This window comes from Brachyistius frenatus, unplaced genomic scaffold (assembly GCF_029030835.1).
Source record: "Brachyistius frenatus isolate BFR_SWC_R1_liver_20210118 unplaced genomic scaffold, ASM2903083v1 Contig_176, whole genome shotgun sequence".
Taxonomy (NCBI): Eukaryota; Metazoa; Chordata; class Actinopteri; family Embiotocidae; genus Brachyistius; species Brachyistius frenatus.
The window spans coordinates 532,501-550,322 of NW_027210775.1; the positions used below are offsets into that span (position 1 = coordinate 532,501).

Below are 17,822 nucleotides of genomic sequence, written 5' to 3' on the forward strand. Positions count from 1 at the left end.
TAATGAAAAATAATGCACTTGTCATTTTTTTATTCTTCCAACATTCAGCTCGGTCGGATCGATGGCGTCTTCACAACGACTTCGTGGAGTACTCGGTTGTGAAATGTGTTCTGACAAATCGATGGCGGTACAAGACACCCCTTCCCCCTCCCGGTGAATCAACGACAATCAATAAAGAAAAAGAAGAATTCGAACAGCGCAGCAATAAGAGAAAATGCCGGTTTGGCCGGTTTCACTCACCCAGTGTGTTGATCATGCAGATCCCACACACGTCCAGCTTGAGGAGGGTGTGATACACCGGCTCGCCGCCCTCGTGGTTCATGAAGAGGTGGTAGAGCACGGAGCCCAGCTGGGGCGACAGGCAGGCCAGGAAGTGCACCACGCCCAGCCACGTGACGCTGATCTGGGACCAGGGGATGTTGAGCGGCAGCAGCACCAGGAAGCAAACCAACGGGATGCCTGGAGACGGAGCAGAGAGAGGAACCGGTTATTAGTGAGCCCGATAACAAATACAGGAAGAGCTTTTCTCCCTGCAGGCGTCCAGCGAACGACAACAAACCGTAGACTGAATATGAAAGAGGACGTAAGATGCAATACCACCGAGTGCCACTAGAGGCTTCGGCTCCAAAAGGTGCCGGTTTCCATCGACTCCCCGCTCAACTTCTACAACACCTCAATAACATTTTCCTGTTTCATTCGCTTCAGTCACTCATCCAGATTAGTTTTCTGAAAATAAACCGGTCATTAATTATAACATTTTGGGGGGGGTGTCTGTTTGATTGACAGGCCTGTGGTGCAGTCAGGTCACAGCTATCGTCGCGTGTCCAATCAGATCCGAGTAACGGGACACGACCACGTGAAGGTGTCGTGCTCGTCCTGATGGATTCATCCAGCTCAGGACTCTCCTGAGCGAAACAACAGGACCCCACTGCCATCGGCCACGGAGCGACAATTTATTTTTCTACTTGGCAAAGGAAGAGGCCGCTCACTGCTACGTAAGCAAAATCCAGACCTTGAAACTTGATCCATATTGACTCTGTCACTCGTCCTGCGCTCCAACTTCCCCATTTTATTCCTTTATGCTCACGCTGCCTTTCCCAATGTGGAGGCGCTCGTCCCAGGCAGGTGATACAGGGAAGCCATCTACTGTAACACATCTATTTTAAGTGTGTTAACTCCACCCTCCCACCCCTCCCACCACCCCACCCAGCTCCGGCCGAGCTCAGCGGAGAGGACCTCCTCTGAAAGGCCAGCGGTGGAGTTTTCCTGAGACCGGAGCGGGACGGTTGAAGTTCGTATGCAAAACGCAGTAAAACAACCTGCAGCTGACTTCTCATTGGATTAAAGTGTCCACACGTGCAGCACAGCAATGCTGCGGTTGCAAAAGAGGTCACATGCTCAGCTGACATCACTGGAGTGTAATAAAGACTCCCAGAGCCCCCCCCCCCCTCCCTCTCCTCCCCCTCGTGCTCAGGCGCTGCCGTTTTAATCTTCCAGCCGTCGGAGCGCTGCGAGATGATGACCTTCAGAAAGAGGAAGTCAGATTCTCAGAAGTCAGTAGTGAACGACGACGTGGACTTTGAGTCGGCGGTTCGTATCTGCAGCGTCGTCACGTCGGGGTGAGAACAGTCAGATCGCCAACGAGCCGACATCCGTCTCACCTCTGGCTGCACAGATTAACACATCACAGCAATTAATTTTTCAGCTCGAACCAACCTATAAAAAGAAGAGCATATTGTGTAACCGTGGCCTTCAGGAGCAGATGGGAAAAAAAGCCTGCTAATTTCCATTATGTGAAGTTCAAAACCTTTTAGGATTAAAACTTATTTAACTCTGCAGAGAGTTTCAGCTGTTACACGTGTTCTCGGTGAGGAAATATGACCTGAAGCCTTTTTCTTTTCTTCTTCTTCTTTACAATTAATGGAATCAACCATTAAAATTCACTCTTTGGGGAAGTTGAAAATATGAAATTTGAAAGAAAAAAAACACCTTTAAATATCTTTATATTCACCATCTCCAGTGGTGGAAAACTTTTAAAGTGACTTAAAGTGTAGCTGACATCTTACGTGAATATAAATGAGCCCATTTCATGCATTTAAAATATTGAATAAGAAAGCGTGGAAGCCCATAATTGTTCTATATATTGGAAACATAATGTATTCGAAGCATTTTACTATTTTTTGCAAGTCAGATTGGAGCAAACTTATAATTGATTAAGTTTATTCGTCACATTTTTTTTATTTTGATGCCATTCTGCAAACAAAAAGGGTGGTTAAAGAAATTGGTTTTTTTGGGGGCTGTTGGTCAGATAAAATAAGAATTAAATAATAATTATACATCCAGAAGATCATTACAATCACAACTTCATCAAAGACCAAATCATTTCTTGTTGCAGCCTCACAACTTTGCATGCTTTTGGTTTAAGACGCTGGAATCAGAGAATCTCAGCATTTTTCATTCAAATTGATAAATTAAAAAAAGGACATATAATCAATGAATTGATTGCCACTTTTCTCGTAATGCAGCCGTCAGTGGAGTAAAAAGTTCAATAATCACCTTCAAATCTGCAGGCGAGGTAGATTTAATATGGAGGCTCTTAAGTGCAGTACTTCACTAGATGTAATTAACTATGTTAAGCCACTGATGATGTGTTGAAATATATGACTTGCTATGAAATGAATTGCCTGGAAAAGGGATAAACACAATTAAACACTTAAACTGGGAGTTTTCTGGTTCCTTTAGGCTCCATAAACCAACAACATGCCCATATAAACAACTTCTTTCTGCACATGCACGTGTATTTATCTGAAGATAAGTGGTCAGATGTGCAGCTCTGAAGACAGATGTGCAGCTCTGAAGACAGATGTGCAGCTCTGAAGACAGATGTGCAGCTCTGAAGACAGATGTGCAGCTCTGAAGACAGATGTGCAGGTAGTGCAGTGAGTCCCGCTTCGCATCCACCTCTGCAGGTACGTACAGCGCGCGCACCGGTGTTGGACTGAAGCTCAAAGTCACAGAGATCTCACCTGCTGACGAACCGGATCCTGCAGCTGCTTCTGGTTCTGATTCTTTCTTTCTTCCTCCATCTTTCTGTAATGTACTCACCGTGAGTGTAGATGTTCCCAAGTTCATTGTGCAGGTAAAACAGGCTCCGGATGCAGTCCTGCACGGAGGAGACCGGCCGGTACCCGGTCAGGACGTATTTGTTGAACTGGAGATGTGGAGGTGAACTGGCCCAGTCCAGCAGTCTGGGTCCGTTTAGAAATGCCATCGCGAACAGGACCGTTAAAAGGACGCCGCCGAATAAGTAGAAAACAGACTGTACACCTATATACACGTTCAGTAAGATTATTGCGCCGACGACCTTATGGGACACCATTGGTGTTGGTGTTGGTGGAGGTGTTGGTGGAGGTGGAGGTGGAGCTGGAGGTGGAGCTGGAGGTGGAGGTGGAGGTGGAGGTGGAGGTGGAGGGCTCCTTTTTCTTTTTGGATGATATTGTGCTGTTAGCCGCCTTAGCTCGGCGCTAGCAAGCTTCACGTCAAAAGTCTCTTCGAGCGCTACCCGGCAACGGAGCGTCCGCGCCGCCGCTGTTTGCTCTGAACCGCCGGTACCGGTACCGGTGTCATCCGGAGGGCTGGAGACAGACACGGCCAGCCACGCGCATGGTGCGAGCTCGGGACGGTCCCTACACGGGGCATCGAGCAGGTGTCCGTGCGGCGCCGCGGAGCAGCCTGCTTTTCATGTTAAAACCACGTCCTTCGTCGGTTAGCATCCCGGGGCTGGAGCGCGTCCCGGGCGGGGACGAGGGGCGAGCCGCGCCGCCATCCGGCTCCAGGTGAGGCTAGCTCGATCCGCAGCGGTCAGATGTGCAGCGGAGGACCAGCAGGGTGAAAACCTCCGCTCACAACGACGGGAAACGGGCGCCGTTGTGTCCGAGTGAGCTCCGTTTGACGCCGGCTGTCTTTCGGGATTCTGTTAAAAAAAAACTAAAAAAAAACAACCGGATGAGATCCGTGATTGAGGAGCGGAGGTTTTTTTGAAGGACTGCGGGCTAGCAAGCCGGGCAAGTCGGCTACCGACGACCGGTGAACGGGGATGAAGAAGCGGATGTTTGACCCGGATGAGTCCGAACACACACAGCCCGCTCCGGGACGCTTTTATTTGGTTTCTTCATCATCGGTTTGTTCCACTTTTCTTCCGCCGTTGTTTCTCGCTGGCTGTTCCCGGGAATGCGGAGTCTCCTCCGGCGGCCTCTGGTCTCCTGCATCGCCTGGTGGCGTCAAGGTACACGGAACAAAACCGGCGGCACTTCCGGTCATTGTTTTCAAAATAAAATCCCAGCTCAGCGTACCTTTACTGCCGTTGAACGGTGAAGATAACGAAATTGAAAAAACTATCCAAATCGGTCCAACACAGACAAAATAGAAAAAGTAGAAGCGATAATAATATAGAAAGATAGTCCAGCGGTCTTCGACCGACACCGAGCAATGTCTTCAAAAGGACGCAGGTTCGAGCCCCGCCGAGGCAACACACATGGTTCACGGAGGGTGAGTCCCCCTGAGGACGTGGTTCACGGAGGGTGAGACCCCCTGAGGACGTGGTTCACGGAGGGTGAGTCCCCCTGAGGACGTGGTTCACGGAGGGTGAGACCTCCTGAGGACGTGGTTCACGGAGGGTGAGACCCCCTGAGGACGTGGTTCACGGAGGGTGAGACCTCCTGAGGACGTGGTTCACGGAGGGTGAGTCCCCCTGAGGACGTGGTTCACGGAGGGTGAGTCCCCCTGAGGACGTGGTTCACGGAGGGTGAGACCTCCTGAGGACGTGGTTCACGGAGGGTGAGACCCCCTGTGGACGTGGTTCACGGAGGGTGAGACCTCCTGTGGACGTGGTTCACGGAGGTTGAGACCTCCTGAGGACGTGGTTCACGGAGGGTGAGACCCCCTGAGGACGTGGTTCACGGAGGGTGAGACCCCCGAGGACGTGGTTCACGGAGGGTGAGTCCCCCTGAGGACGTGGTTCACGGAGGTTGAGACCCCCTGAGGACGTGGTTCACGGAGGGTGAGACCCCCCGAGGACGTGGTTCACGGAGGGTGAGACCTCCTGAGGACGTGGTTCACGGAGGTTGAGACCTCCTGAGGACGTGGTTCACAGAGGGTGAGACCTCCTGAGGACGTGGTTCACGGAGGTTGAGACCTCCTGAGGACGTGGTTCACGGAGGTTGAGACCTCCTAAGGCAAGTCCCTGTAAGCCACATGGTTCATGGTGTTCATGGTTTCAAGTTTCAGGTTTGTGTTGTAAATAGAGTCCAAATAATAAAGGTCAACAACAATTTAATAACTCTAATACAAAGCATTTCATTCAAAATAATAATCCCATTACTTTATTTTAATGCTATAGTATGACTTTATTTTTCATATTTCGGACGAAGTAGCAGTGATCCGGAGGTTAGAGCCTCCCAGTGAGCAGTAACTGAGTTCGATCGCCACCTGAGGCATACGTCAGTTCAGAAAAAGGTCATACTCCAAAAAGTGATTAAAAAAAAAGTCATTTGTATATTGTATATAGTATATAGCATATTGTATATAATATATAGTATATGGTATATTGTTTATAGTATATTGTATATAGTATATAGCATATTGTATATAATATATAGTATATGGTATATTGTATATAGTATATAGCATATTGTATATAATATATAGTATATGGTATATTGTATATAGTATATTGTGTATAGTGTATTGTATATAGTATATTGTATATAGTATCTAGTATATAGTATATAGTATATAGTATATAGTATCTAGTATATAGTATCTAGTATATAGTATATAGTATCTAGTATATAGTATATAGTATCTAGTATATAGTATATAGTATATTGTATATAGTATATAGTATATAGTATCTAGTATAGCCAGCTAAGTTTGATGTTTCACAGGAAGTTGACGTTTCAGGTCAAACGATGCTCCAAACCTCACGAAACTTTGCACGAGTCAGCCACCAGCTTTCATGAGTTTTTGAAAATGTTAAAGCCGCCGAAAAAAGCCAATTTATTTTTTAAGAAGAATAAGGAACGAGATCAAGAAAAAAATTAAAACTGCAAGCGGGAATATGTGGACCCTCGCATGCTGCACATCGGAGAGCCGACCCGCTGGATCCCCGAAGTGCAGCAAGTGCAGTTTTAATTTTTAATTGATTTTCTTTCATTAACTACTTAGCTTTTGTTGTCAACTTATTCAATTAATTTTGTGTTTATTTTGGTGTCCATTAGTCTCCAAAACATTCATAATATTTCATTTTTCAACCATTTTCTCACTTTGAATTACATATAATATCTTTAAAAGGTGCTATCTAAATAAAGTTTGATTAGATGTCACCAGCATTGCAAGTTCAACTCTTCACATTCAACTTGACATTATAGCAGTAGATAGTGACAGTAAGTCATCTCAGGGCATTTTACAATTAGAGAGAAACCCAACAACTCCATATTGTGCGAGCACTTGGTGACGTTGGGAAATATGTCAACGAGGCTCTGATGTTCCAGGCAGGTTTCTCTGGTAGTAGAGGACCTGAATTATTCTATATGAAATCAAATTTTCCCACATTTACTGGGCGTTTCGTCTTGCTCCACAAGCAGTTTGCACAGACCACGCCTGCTCTTTGTTCAGTCATGTTTGGCTACACCTGCTTAACATAAATACATGAGATAATAATGATGCAAATATTTGCTTTTGTGGCAACACAAAATCCAAGCTAGTCAGTCCTCATTGGAGACTGTGAGTTTAACTCACATGTTAGAGGTCCTTTTATACGGACTCTAACATCGTTTCATTTTTATTAAGGAATAAAAAGTGTCTACAAAAAAAGAGTTTACAAATGAGTCATCATCCAGCCGCATGTAGTTTGAGTGCATTTCCTCAAATCTCACATGCTAACAGCATATAAATAAAGATTGGATTTTGGGTTTCAGAAAAGACTAACATGCCTACACAAAGTGGGAAAGAGGAGTAAAAAGAGCATAACACAATCTTATGAATACATATCTTTGTACATGTTAAAGAAGTCTAAAGAACTTGGCGTGAAACACGTGTGAAACATTTCTCAAAACTTTACAACCACAGGTGAAATTTACTTTTTGTTTGTGCTGCTCAAACCTCAGGGTTTTTTTCCACTCCTGACACCTCGCCCATCATGTCCATTTCCGCATCTTTGTCTTCAAAAGGCCTAGGTGTTGCTGATGATCACAGACAGATTTGTGCATGCAGTAGAAACACATGGGACGATGGTGAGTTTCTGCTGAATTATTAGCATTTTGAAGTGTAGATTTTGTGTGTCTCTTGAAAACGAGGCTTATACTCATAAATACATCTGAAAACATATAAACTTTCGAGGGCTATTAACTTTTTTTTTAAATAATTTTGAGGCGCTTTACAGTAAAACACAGAATAAAAAAGTACATCAAATCCTAAATTATATTGGTTTAGCGATTAAAAATTACTTTTTAGAAGTGTTTTTAAAAAAAAAAGTATATTTACTTTAAATAGCGGACGGCTCAGACAGAAAAGACGCAATCACCTAAAGTGATGTCAGAACAAATGTTGGGAGTTAGCAGATATAAGCAAAGCCTTGACTGCGCAAGTCTTTAAAAATGAGATGTAAAAAATTTTTTTTTAAATTGGTTCAAAAGCTGACAGATGATCAGTAAAATGCAGCTGAGATTGTTGAGGCTACTTCTAACAGAACTTAAAACTCATCTTGACTACAGTGATCAATATAAAATGCACTGCAACTGTTGAGTCTGGACGAGACGCGTACAAGCGTGGATAACATTCATCAGATGTACAAATGAAAGAATAAAACTTAAATTTCTCAGTTTAAAAGAATAAGACTGCACAGTTTGGTGTGAAAAAATTGTGAAGATTACATACTTCTTGTTACATACTTCAATTTTAGACAAGGCACCAAACCAGGCACGAAATTATAAATATAATCTTCTCTGACTCGGAGTTATTTAACTACAGGACAATTTTAGGTTCTTAATTTCCAGGTAGTTCAGACATAACACAAGTCGCATTGGTGGTCTCAAGCTTTAAGGAGACGTACATGTTGTGTATCATCCACATAGCAGTGAAAGTCAAAACGCATGCTTAGCAAATAAAAGGAGACCCAGAATAGAAAAGGAAAGAAGCATAATTAGGAGGACACATCTTCGAGTGCAAAGCCATGGTTTGGCCGTGATTTTCAGTCGCACATCTCACTTGCATTGTGATTGTGTTTCACTGTTTCAAAAGGCTCAAATGAGATCAATAAGAAAATTTAAGCATTTATCGGCAGAGCGGTCACAGTGCTGAAAAACGAAATTACATTTTCAAAGATTTGTGGCTTGTAGACATTTTTTTCTAAATCTTAAAAGAAAATGGTACCTCTAATATGCGATGAAAATTATTTAGACCAAAGGTGTCAAGTGGCGGCTTCTTAAAAAGGTTAAATAGTGAAAATTGGAGGAGAAAACGCCAATGAATGGTGAGAAGTTAGTAATGGAACATTTATCTGAAATACTGCTTTTAAAATCCAACAAAGAATAAAGTCAAAAGTGAAAGTGGAAGATTTTAAGTGCTTTTCACATGCTAAATAAAAATGAGTGTGTGTCCAAGTCATGTCCAACGAGTACCTGCTTCACTCGCTCATGTTTATTCAACTCTCTTTTCCAGTTTGCATCCATCGTCCGTCTCAACAGCAACATGTTTCTGTTGAATATTTGCGTCTGGGCTTGCATCCTGCTGTCCCTCCCTCAGTGTACGCAGCCGATGTGCACTGAAGGGACACCCAAACAGTGTCTGGAGGCAGAATTTGTTCCGGGGGCCAATTTGGCCGGAGAAGGTTTCGACATCACCAAGATGGAGCGCAAGAGCGCCTATGTGCTCGACATGAATCTGTGGAAACGCAAGGATAAGACGTGCACCGTGTGCAGCAACCCCTATCTGGAGAACAAAAAGCAGAAGCTGCCCTTGTCGGTGGTGGACTGGAGGGCGAAGCAGTCCTGCAGCGCCAAGGTGTCCACGAAACTCCACAAATCCAGCGAGTCTCTGGTCAGTTCGAGCACCTCCTCGGTTGAGAACAACTGGAAGGTCGATCTAGCTCTTCAAGTAAAAGATAAAGGAGCCTCACTCATGATGGCTGGTACCCACTCTAAACTGGCTGAATACTCCATGGAGAAAACAAAGAATGACAAGTTCAGCTTCACGAGCCACGGCATGTCCTGCGAGTACTACAGGTAAGGACTCCAAATAAACCTTCCTCTGCACTGTCGGCCGGTTGCAAAGATAACAATGCTCAAATGCAACACGGATGTAGAGATGTTTCATGTTCATGTCTTTTCTTGCCTCACTGGGAACAGCTACCGAGTGTCCAGCACTGCCAAGTTGCACAAAGAGTTTCACAAAGCGGTGGAACAGCTCCCCAAAGTCTACAGCCAGCAGTACAAAGAACAATTTTACAATTTAATTGACAACTTCGGCACCCATTACATCAACAAGGTGAACCAAAATGATGGTCGAACCAAAACAAAATACAATTTTAACACGCATGAGTGAAAATATCATGTTTACCTTTGAGAAAATGTGTTTAAATATGTTATTCCAGGTGAAGCTGGGGGGAAGTGTTCAGTCTGTGACCAGCGTCAGGCAGTGTGAGGCCAGCCTGCAGGGGCTCAGCGTGGAGGAGGTGCAGGACTGCCTGAACGTGGAGGCATCCTCCAACATCAGAGTAACAATAAATGCCCAATGGAAACACTGCAAGAAGGACATGCAGAAGACGGACAGTAAGTCATCCTTCTCCAGCCACTTCAATGACAGGTATGTATCATTTTTTTCACAGATCACATCATGAGCAGCTGTTTACTGATTTAAATCACAAGCTGGTGACCCTTGTTTCACCAAAGCCTCCTCTGGGTTTATTTTTTTTTCTCTTTTGGTTTAGCTCAAGTAATTTCCGACACACGTCAGACCTAAAGCTTGTGCAGTTCGGTTATCCACAGCAGAAGAGGTCGACACGCTGGAACAATTAAATAATCGGACCCATAGCAATCGGGTTCTGGCGGTTCAGGTTGCGAATTACAAATGAACTGAGCCATGTTCAGACATTTCCAAACATAAAATACAGTATGTCACATATTTCATAGTGTTAAAATGAGGCTTCGGTGAGTAAGGGTGTCTCATTTCGTTAAATGCCTGTTGCTTCTCCTCTCCTCTTGTTTTTGTTTGTGTTAATTTGCTTATTTAGGCTACTTTGTATGTCTAATATTGTTGTGATGTAACCTATGTGTCATTTGCATACCGAGCGGCGAAGTGAGATAATGATGCCAGGTGTGCATTGGCCTCTCGAGTCTTGTTCTAACCTGCTCTGGCTCAGTTGTTGAAACAACTCTCCTCTGTGCAGGTTCACAGAAATAAAGGGCGGCCACACCACCGAGCCGGACCTCCTCTTCTCTGCTGACAAAAGCCCATCGGCCTACAAAGACTGGATGAGCACCGTCCCGCAGAATCCGGACGTCGTCTCATATTCCCTGAATTCGCTTCATGAGTTGGTGCCTCCTAAGAACCCCACCCGGTTAAACCTGCGCTCCGCCATCAGCCATTACATCCTGGAGAAAGGCCTGTGGAGGAACTGCAGCGAGAGCTGTCAGGTCGGCATCAAGAGCGACTCGAGGGATCCCTGCGTCTGCCAATGCCACAACAACCCCGCTGTGAACCAAGACTGCTGCCCGACCCGTAAAGGAACGGCGCGGGTCATCGTGACGGTAGAGCGGGCCGAGGGTCTGTGGGGAGACTTCATCACGTCCACGGACGGCTACGTCAGGGTGTTTGTCACCAAACTGGAGGAGCGCCGTTCTCCCGTCATAAACAACAACAACAACCCACGCTGGGCCGCGGTGATCGACTACGGCAACCAGGACCTGTCCACGGGACTTAAAGTGAGGTTTGAAGTTTGGGATCAGGACAGCGGGTGGGACGACGACCTGCTGGGAAAATGTGAGCTACCTCTGTCTGCTGGAGTCAAGCAGGATGTCTGTTATCTGAATCACGGCCGGCTGTTCTACAAATGGGAGGTGAAATGTGCTCCGAGTCTGAGCGGACCTCTGTGCATGGACTATAAACCTTCGCCGATGAGTCCGAGTCTGAGGAGGCTGTATGTGTCCCGTCACGCCCATCCTGTCCCGAAGGCCATGCTGTTAGAGATGGGTGTGTTTGTGGACCAATCAAGTTCATGGAAAAACCAGAGTCTGACTGCAGGGAGTAAAAGTGGTGTAAAATAATGTGGAGGTTTGGTTGCACACTTAAGGCATTACCAACATTCATTGAGGATGATTTAACACACATTAATAACTCCTTATTAAATATCTACACAAGACATCAATTAGGACAGAAATGACAACATGGCTACAACGTAATATCAGAAAAACATCGTTTATATCTTGTGTGTTCAGTTATTATTGAAGTTCAACATTCTTTAAGTTCTTTGAAAATTTAGAATAAAATTTGAGAAAGAAAAGACAGCTTGAAATGAGAGTTGGATTCAAAGCAGCTTTAACGTACAGCTTTTTTTCTGCTTTATGTTGAAAAGCTTATTTTTTGTAGCATTTTATTATTTCCATATTCAGTTCATTTACATTTTTTTTATTTCCTTTTTTTTAATTAGTTCCTGTTCGACTTGTATTGCTGTTCTATGTTCAATAACACCGTTGTCTGTTTTTCTTGTTTGTTTAAACATTAAAAAAAGCTAAAAAAAAACAACAACAACAACTTTGCACTATTGTTTAGTTAGTTTTAATTTGAATTTAATTATTCTATTTTATTTTATTCTGCTTTATTGCATATACTGTGCATTTTCATATTTAAGTTCAAGAATCTTATGGCAAACCATTTATTCATCGTTAAAGCACATTATAATAACAATTTACAATAAAATAAAAAGATACTGCAGCTGAAAGCATTTCAAGAATTAGGGCATAATGATTCGACACTGTTAGAAAAAAATACTTTAGGAGGGTTGAAATATTTTTAAATTGTTTTAAAAGGGACATTATTGGAAGAAAGAAAACATCACTGAAAAAGATTCTCAATGTTTTTAGAGCAAAAAGTTCAAGTGCTGATATACTTTTTTTTAAATGTATGAAATCATGCATTCATCAGTTTTCATTTCATAAGTTCTTGCTGTATGCACTATAATATTAACGGTTTGCTTTTTTATGGATTTCTGCAACTTATATTTACTTTTGTTCAGCATCTTAAAAATAAAAAGATGATTTACATCCTAAAATACTCAGATTCTTATTTTCATATGGCGTTCTTTTGTTAATGTCTTCCAATTTAGACTGTTTTAATTTTACTTTTCAGCATTTCCTGTACAAAAGGTCCCCCGTTACTTTGGTTTCGCGCCGGGTTAAGTTTCATTTCATCCCAGTTTATCATGTTGAACTGTGAAATTATGTTGGAGTAGTATTTGTGACATTCTCAACTCTTTCTCTATTCTTTCGTACGGTCACAGCCCACCACCACTTCAGAGAAACGGTAAGTTTGTGGTCTCTGGTTCCTTCTTCACTGGAAAGCCAGTCTGACTTTCATGTTGTCACTATAGGTCTGAGTTTGTTTGGCGACCACTGGCTCCTCCCACTCGGTACCATTTCTGCTCATCGCAGTCAAAACTGACAAACTGCCTTTTTTTGGTTTCCCTCCTGCTCTCTTGAAGACCACCGCCTACGCCCCTCCACCAACTCTTTTTCCTGCTCTGCTTTTATGACATCAACACACCAAGCACTGATGTTCATTTTCACAACAGCTTCACGAATGCAGCGTGAAGCAGAAACATGATGGTGAGTCTAAACGATGATTTTCTGACACTGTTCGCTTCATTGAAAATAAGCAACCATCTGTGAGTGATTTAATATCATGTTGAGTACTGGGAACTCTGTGGTTCATAGTTTAGTCACATCACATTTGTGAGAGCGGTACCTTGAAACGTTCAGGGGGGTTATTATGCTGTGAGTAAAGTGCATTATTTAAGTGCTGACTCAACACATCGTATTGTGGAGACCAAAATACTTTCGTTGAAGCTGGTATTTTAAAAAGATTTAAAAAATGGTAGAGACCTGAGAGTAAAGAGTTAAATGAGGGCAGCAATGTTTGTGTTTGATCACATTTGAATTGTTATAAAGAACATAAAATGAGAGAAAAATATCCTTAGTTGGAATAGAAGCAAAAGAGATCTGAAATATAAACTTGTGACAATTCATGCTGTGCTTCGAAAAGCATTAAAAGAATCAGATAATCAATTCTTTATTTCATCTCTGTTCTTAGCACCAATGGTATTACCACAACCAATTTCACCGCTGCTCTCCATTTAGGTGTGTTTGTAGTCATTCTTATGGCTGTAGACCTCGAGTTCATTTGAAACTATTGGAGCAACTTTTCACCCTTCAGGATTGACCACCGCATGATGTGCATTGTGCTTCAAAACTCGACCACCGCAGCCGCTGCGAGAACAACTTCAACATCTTTGCACTTCCTGCTGGTCTCTGATTCATCCACACTTCAGAGTGGCAGAGAAAACAAATGGTATTTCCTGTAATCAGTGAAGGCAGGTACCAATGAGGAAATCAAGGTCTGTTTTTCACAACAGATCTACTGTTTGAAAAAGCTCAGACAAATGAAAGTGTTTTTCAAATTTTAAGGCCGATTCAAAAGTGCCACGTAGTCTTTGTCATGTAGAGGAAGATCTGAGAACCACACGGATGTTGAGTTGACCCACTTGGCAGAAACTAAGAGTCTGAAAGCGAGGACTGCTCATTTAGCTGGAGGAAAGGTTTTGGCCACCCAGAGTTTGACATCGTTGGAGCAAATGAGAAGATATTAAAGAGGTTTTCTGGCAAACAAGTAAAAAAAAGTTCCGTGTACATTAAGTGTTTTTGACCAAAATATGAAATAATTTCTTTCTCATAAAACACGGGATGTGATGTTTTTATAAATCAGAGCCAAGCGGACATGTAATAAGATAAGTACTAAATGTGGATGAGATGAAACCACAAGAGGAAGAATCAAAGGAAGATAAAGATGTACCACTCATGACTGAAACTAGATGTACAAATATGACTCAAACCACAAAGCCTCACCCAGAACAAGTATTCAAAGATTGATTTAAAAAAAACAAAAAAACAACAACAACAACGAAAGAACAACTTTATCATCTCCTGAATTTGAACCTCATAGTCCCACGTTGCAGTCTGTGATTAATGCTACCACCCCTCCTTCTTCCTAATGCTGCAGAAAAATGTCCTTTGTACTTGGTCTCAATACGCTACCATGGTCACACCATCCTTCGTCATGTGACGTTTAAGTGCGTGTAAGCTTCACCGCCTACCAAACGTGTAATAGACACAGCGCCCCTCCAGCAAAACATGCAACTCTCAGGTCTGGACATCCCAAAGCGCAGCTGTCACATTTTGCTGTAGTGGACAGGCGTGTCTATTTCACGCTTTGCAGTGACATGTTTGTAGGGTGACTAGATCCCAACAAACTGAATGTGGAGCAAAGAGGGAGATTGTGTGGGACAATATTGGACACGTTACCAATGCTGACAGGTTGTGTGAAAAGTTTTGATGTGTCTACCCAACTTAGAAAACACACACAACAGACTATGCATGATTCAGATTTAGTCTTTCCGAAGTCCCGTGCTCTGTAAGCAGAAAAGGAAGCTGGTGCTGGCAGTTGACCCACTGGCAAAGCCAGATTTTAGAAAAGTGTCTGTCCTGAAGTGTTTGAAAACTAAAGAGGGACACCTGGTCACCCCACATACAATCATGGTCGTTCGGGTTGAAGGACTTACTGTGTACGAATGAACTGCTTCACTCGCTCATGTTTATTCAACTCTCTTTTCCAGTTTGCATCCATCGTCCGTCTCAACAGCAACATGTTTCTGTTGAATATTTGCGTCTGGGCTTGCATCCTGCTGTCCCTCCCTCAGTGTACGCAGCCGATGTGCACTGAAGGGACACCCAAACAGTGTCTGGAGGCAGAATTTGTTCCGGGGGCCAATTTGGCCGGAGAAGGTTTCGACATCACCAAGATGGAGCGCAAGAGCGCCTATGTGCTCGACATGAATCTGTGGAAACGCAAGGATAAGACGTGCACCGTGTGCAGCAACCCCTATCTGGAGAACAAAAAGCAGAAGCTGCCCTTGTCGGTGGTGGACTGGAGGGCGAAGCAGTCCTGCAGCGCCAAGGTGTCCACGAAACTCCACAAATCCAGCGAGTCTCTGGTCAGTTCGAGCACCTCCTCGGTTGAGAACAACTGGAAGGTCGATCTAGCTCTTCAAGTAAAAGATAAAGGAGCCTCACTCATGATGGCTGGTACCCACTCTAAACTGGCTGAATACTCCATGGAGAAAACAAAGAATGACAAGTTCAGCTTCACGAGCCACGGCATGTCCTGCGAGTACTACAGGTAAGAGGACGAAGACCAGAACTTATCTCCACACACTCGATAAATGCAACACCGTTACACACTTGTTTCACGCTTCTTTTCTTGGGAACAGCTACCGAGTGTCCAGCACTCCCAAGTTGCACAGAGAGTTTCTCAAAGCGGTGAAACAGCTCCCCAAAGTCTACAGCCAGCAGTACAAGCCACGATTTTACAAGCTGATTGACAACTTTGGCACCCATTACATCAACAAGGTGAATGACAGCAGCTAACAAAAACTCATCAACAAAAGGAACAGGTTGGTAATGGAAAGTCCACACCCTTTTTGTGTTTCAATCCAGGTGAAGCTGGGGGGAAGTGTTCAGTCCGTGACCAGCGTCAGGCAGTGTGAGGCCAGCCTGCAGGGGCTCAGCGTGGAGGAGGTGCAGATGTGCCTGGACGTGGAGGCGTCCGCCAACATCAAAGCGACTCTAAAAACTGAATTGAAGCACTGCAAGAAGGATTCGAACAAATTGGAAAGTAAGAAGTCGTTCTCCAGCCTCTTCAGTGACAGGTACGGAATAACTCCTGTATTTTAGTCACATGTCACCTTATTCAGTCCAACCCGGCTCATGAAACAACTCTCCTCTGTGCAGGTTCACAGAAATAAAGGGCGGCCACACCACCGAGCCGGACCTCCTCTTTTCTGCTGACAAAAACCCATCGGCCTACAAAGACTGGATGAGCACCGTCCCGCAGAATCCGGACGTCGTCTCATATTCCCTGAATTCGCTTCATGAGTTGCTGCCTCCTAAGAACCCCACCCGGTTAAACCTGCGCTCCGCCATCAGCCATTACATCCTGGAGAAAGGCCTGTGGAGGAACTGCAGCGAGAGCTGTCAGGTCGGCATCAAGAGCGACTCGAGGGATCCCTGCGTCTGCCAATGCCACAACAACCCCGCTGTGAACCAAGACTGCTGCCCGACCCGTAAAGGAATGGCGCGGGTCATCGTGACGGTAGAGCGGGCCGAGGGTCTGTGGGGAGACCGCACCACGGCCACGGACGGCTACGTCAGGGTGTTTGTCACCAAACTGGAGGAGCGCCGTTCTCCCGTCATAAACAACAACAACAACCCACGCTGGGCCGCGGTGATCGACTACGGCAACCAGGACCTGTCCACGGGACTTAAAGTGAGGTTTGAAGTTTGGGATCAGGACAGCGGGTGGGACGACGACCTGCTGGGAAAATGTGAGCTACCTCTGTCTGCTGGAGTCACAAAGGATCTGTGCAACCTGCAGCACGGCCGGCTGTTCTACAAATGGGAGGTGAAATGTGCTCCGAGTCTGAGCGGACCTCTGTGCATGGACTATAAACCTTCGCCGATGAGTCCGAGTCTGAGGAGGTTGTATGTGTCCCGTCACGCCCATCCTGTCCCGAAGGCCATGCTGTTAGAGATGGGTGTGTTTGTGGACCAATCAAGTTCATGGAAAAACCAGAGTCTGACTGCAGGGACTCAGAAATCTGATGTGATGTGACACCCATGTCTGGCGTTACACTGCAGCGTTATTCATTTAATCAGGTGTGTTGTGGCAAAAGGCTTTATTAATAACTAATAATCTTTTTAAATGCTTACGGACAACAATAGATAAAGTCAGGAAGAGCAAAAGGCTGCAACTCAGTGCTGGAAAGTGTTCATTATATATTTGGGATTTTCTGTTTCTTTTAATCTACTTTTAATTCTTAAATTTATAGGTGCAAAATCTACAGTAGAATAACGTGTGACCATTTTTAATGCATTGTGTCAATAATAAACATGAGCAAAAACGTCAAATGACTGAAATGCATTGCTAAAATGTATAAAATATATTCAAAATAAGAATAAAAGTAGCAGTATGTAAGATACTTTTGTTGTTTTGACAGTCTATATTTATGTATTTATATATACACAGTCGTAGGTACAATATGTGTCCTGGTATGTATCAGGAACTCTGCTGTAGATCATGTTAAAGTTTCTGCATCTGATTTTTTATTACTTTTTACCTTATTTCTGCTTTATAACATATTTTACTTACACATACAGAAAGAGCATGTTTGATGTTTTGTGCATATCATTGGGCCCATACAAACATTTACAACATACATTTGTTTGCTTTGTGTATTTTAACGGCAGTGAATTTGTGATTTGTTGTTTGTTTATGAAGAATAAACATAAATATCCGAAGTGTTTGTACTATTTTACGTCTCATCGTGTTACTTTTTGTGTTGTATTGAGTGGCAGCGTTCTGTTTCACTTTGGCCGCGTTGCCCTGACATGACAAAGGAAGTGGTGAAAGCTTCCTGTGCGCAGATGAGGTTTCGTTGG

At 43.9% G+C, this 17,822-nt stretch overlaps 3 protein-coding genes across 5 annotated transcripts in view; 2 read left to right on the forward strand and 1 right to left on the reverse strand.

The window, feature by feature from the left end:
* paqr4a (progestin and adipoQ receptor family member IVa) overlaps nucleotides 1–4,284 on the reverse strand; it is a 6,080-nt gene extending 1,796 nt beyond the window's left edge. Inside the window, exons 1-3 of one of the 3 annotated variants that reach the window (XM_069717516.1) lie at nucleotides 3,430–4,284; nucleotides 3,106–3,387; nucleotides 241–459 (exon numbers count right to left, since the gene is read on the reverse strand). In XM_069717516.1, coding sequence (XP_069573617.1) covers nucleotides 241–459; nucleotides 3,106–3,379 — 493 coding nt within the window. In that variant the 5' untranslated portion in view covers nucleotides 3,380–3,387; nucleotides 3,430–4,284. Of the gene's footprint in view, nucleotides 1–240; nucleotides 460–3,105; nucleotides 3,400–3,429 lie in introns of all 3 variants that reach the window. The other 2 variants (XM_069717515.1, XM_069717517.1) reach the window with 2 other exon arrangements.
* Nucleotides 4,285–7,254: 2,970 nt separating this feature from the next.
* On the forward strand, nucleotides 7,255–11,791 carry LOC138632188 (perforin-1-like). Its single transcript, XM_069717536.1, has 5 exons — nucleotides 7,255–7,292; nucleotides 8,719–9,281; nucleotides 9,405–9,543; nucleotides 9,650–9,861; nucleotides 10,445–11,791. The coding sequence occupies exons 1-5, from the start codon at nucleotides 7,290–7,292 to the stop codon at nucleotides 11,319–11,321; spliced, it is 1,794 nt and encodes a 597-aa protein (XP_069573637.1). The 5' UTR covers nucleotides 7,255–7,289; the 3' UTR covers nucleotides 11,322–11,791.
* Nucleotides 11,792–12,835: 1,044 nt separating this feature from the next.
* prf1.1 (perforin 1.1) lies at nucleotides 12,836–17,695 on the forward strand. The gene is made up of 5 exons (XM_069717494.1): nucleotides 12,836–12,878; nucleotides 14,942–15,504; nucleotides 15,596–15,734; nucleotides 15,822–16,033; nucleotides 16,116–17,695. The coding sequence occupies exons 1-5, from the start codon at nucleotides 12,873–12,875 to the stop codon at nucleotides 16,993–16,995; spliced, it is 1,800 nt and encodes a 599-aa protein (XP_069573595.1). The 5' UTR covers nucleotides 12,836–12,872; the 3' UTR covers nucleotides 16,996–17,695.
* Nucleotides 17,696–17,822: the final 127 nt, after the last annotated feature.

What these genes read in the sequence shown, in the direction of transcription:
- LOC138632188 (XM_069717536.1), top strand. An exon ending in ATGTCCTGCGAGTACTACAG is followed by an intron (nt 9,282 to 9,404) that starts GTAAGGACTCCA and finishes CACTGGGAACAG; the next exon opens with CTACCGAGTGTCCAGCACTG. An exon ending in TCCAGCCACTTCAATGACAG is followed by an intron (nt 9,862 to 10,444) that starts GTATGTATCATT and finishes TCCTCTGTGCAG; the next exon opens with GTTCACAGAAATAAAGGGCG.
- prf1.1 (XM_069717494.1), top strand. An exon ending in ATGTCCTGCGAGTACTACAG is followed by an intron (nt 15,505 to 15,595) that starts GTAAGAGGACGA and finishes TCTTGGGAACAG; the next exon opens with CTACCGAGTGTCCAGCACTC. An exon ending in GCACCCATTACATCAACAAG is followed by an intron (nt 15,735 to 15,821) that starts GTGAATGACAGC and finishes GTTTCAATCCAG; the next exon opens with GTGAAGCTGGGGGGAAGTGT.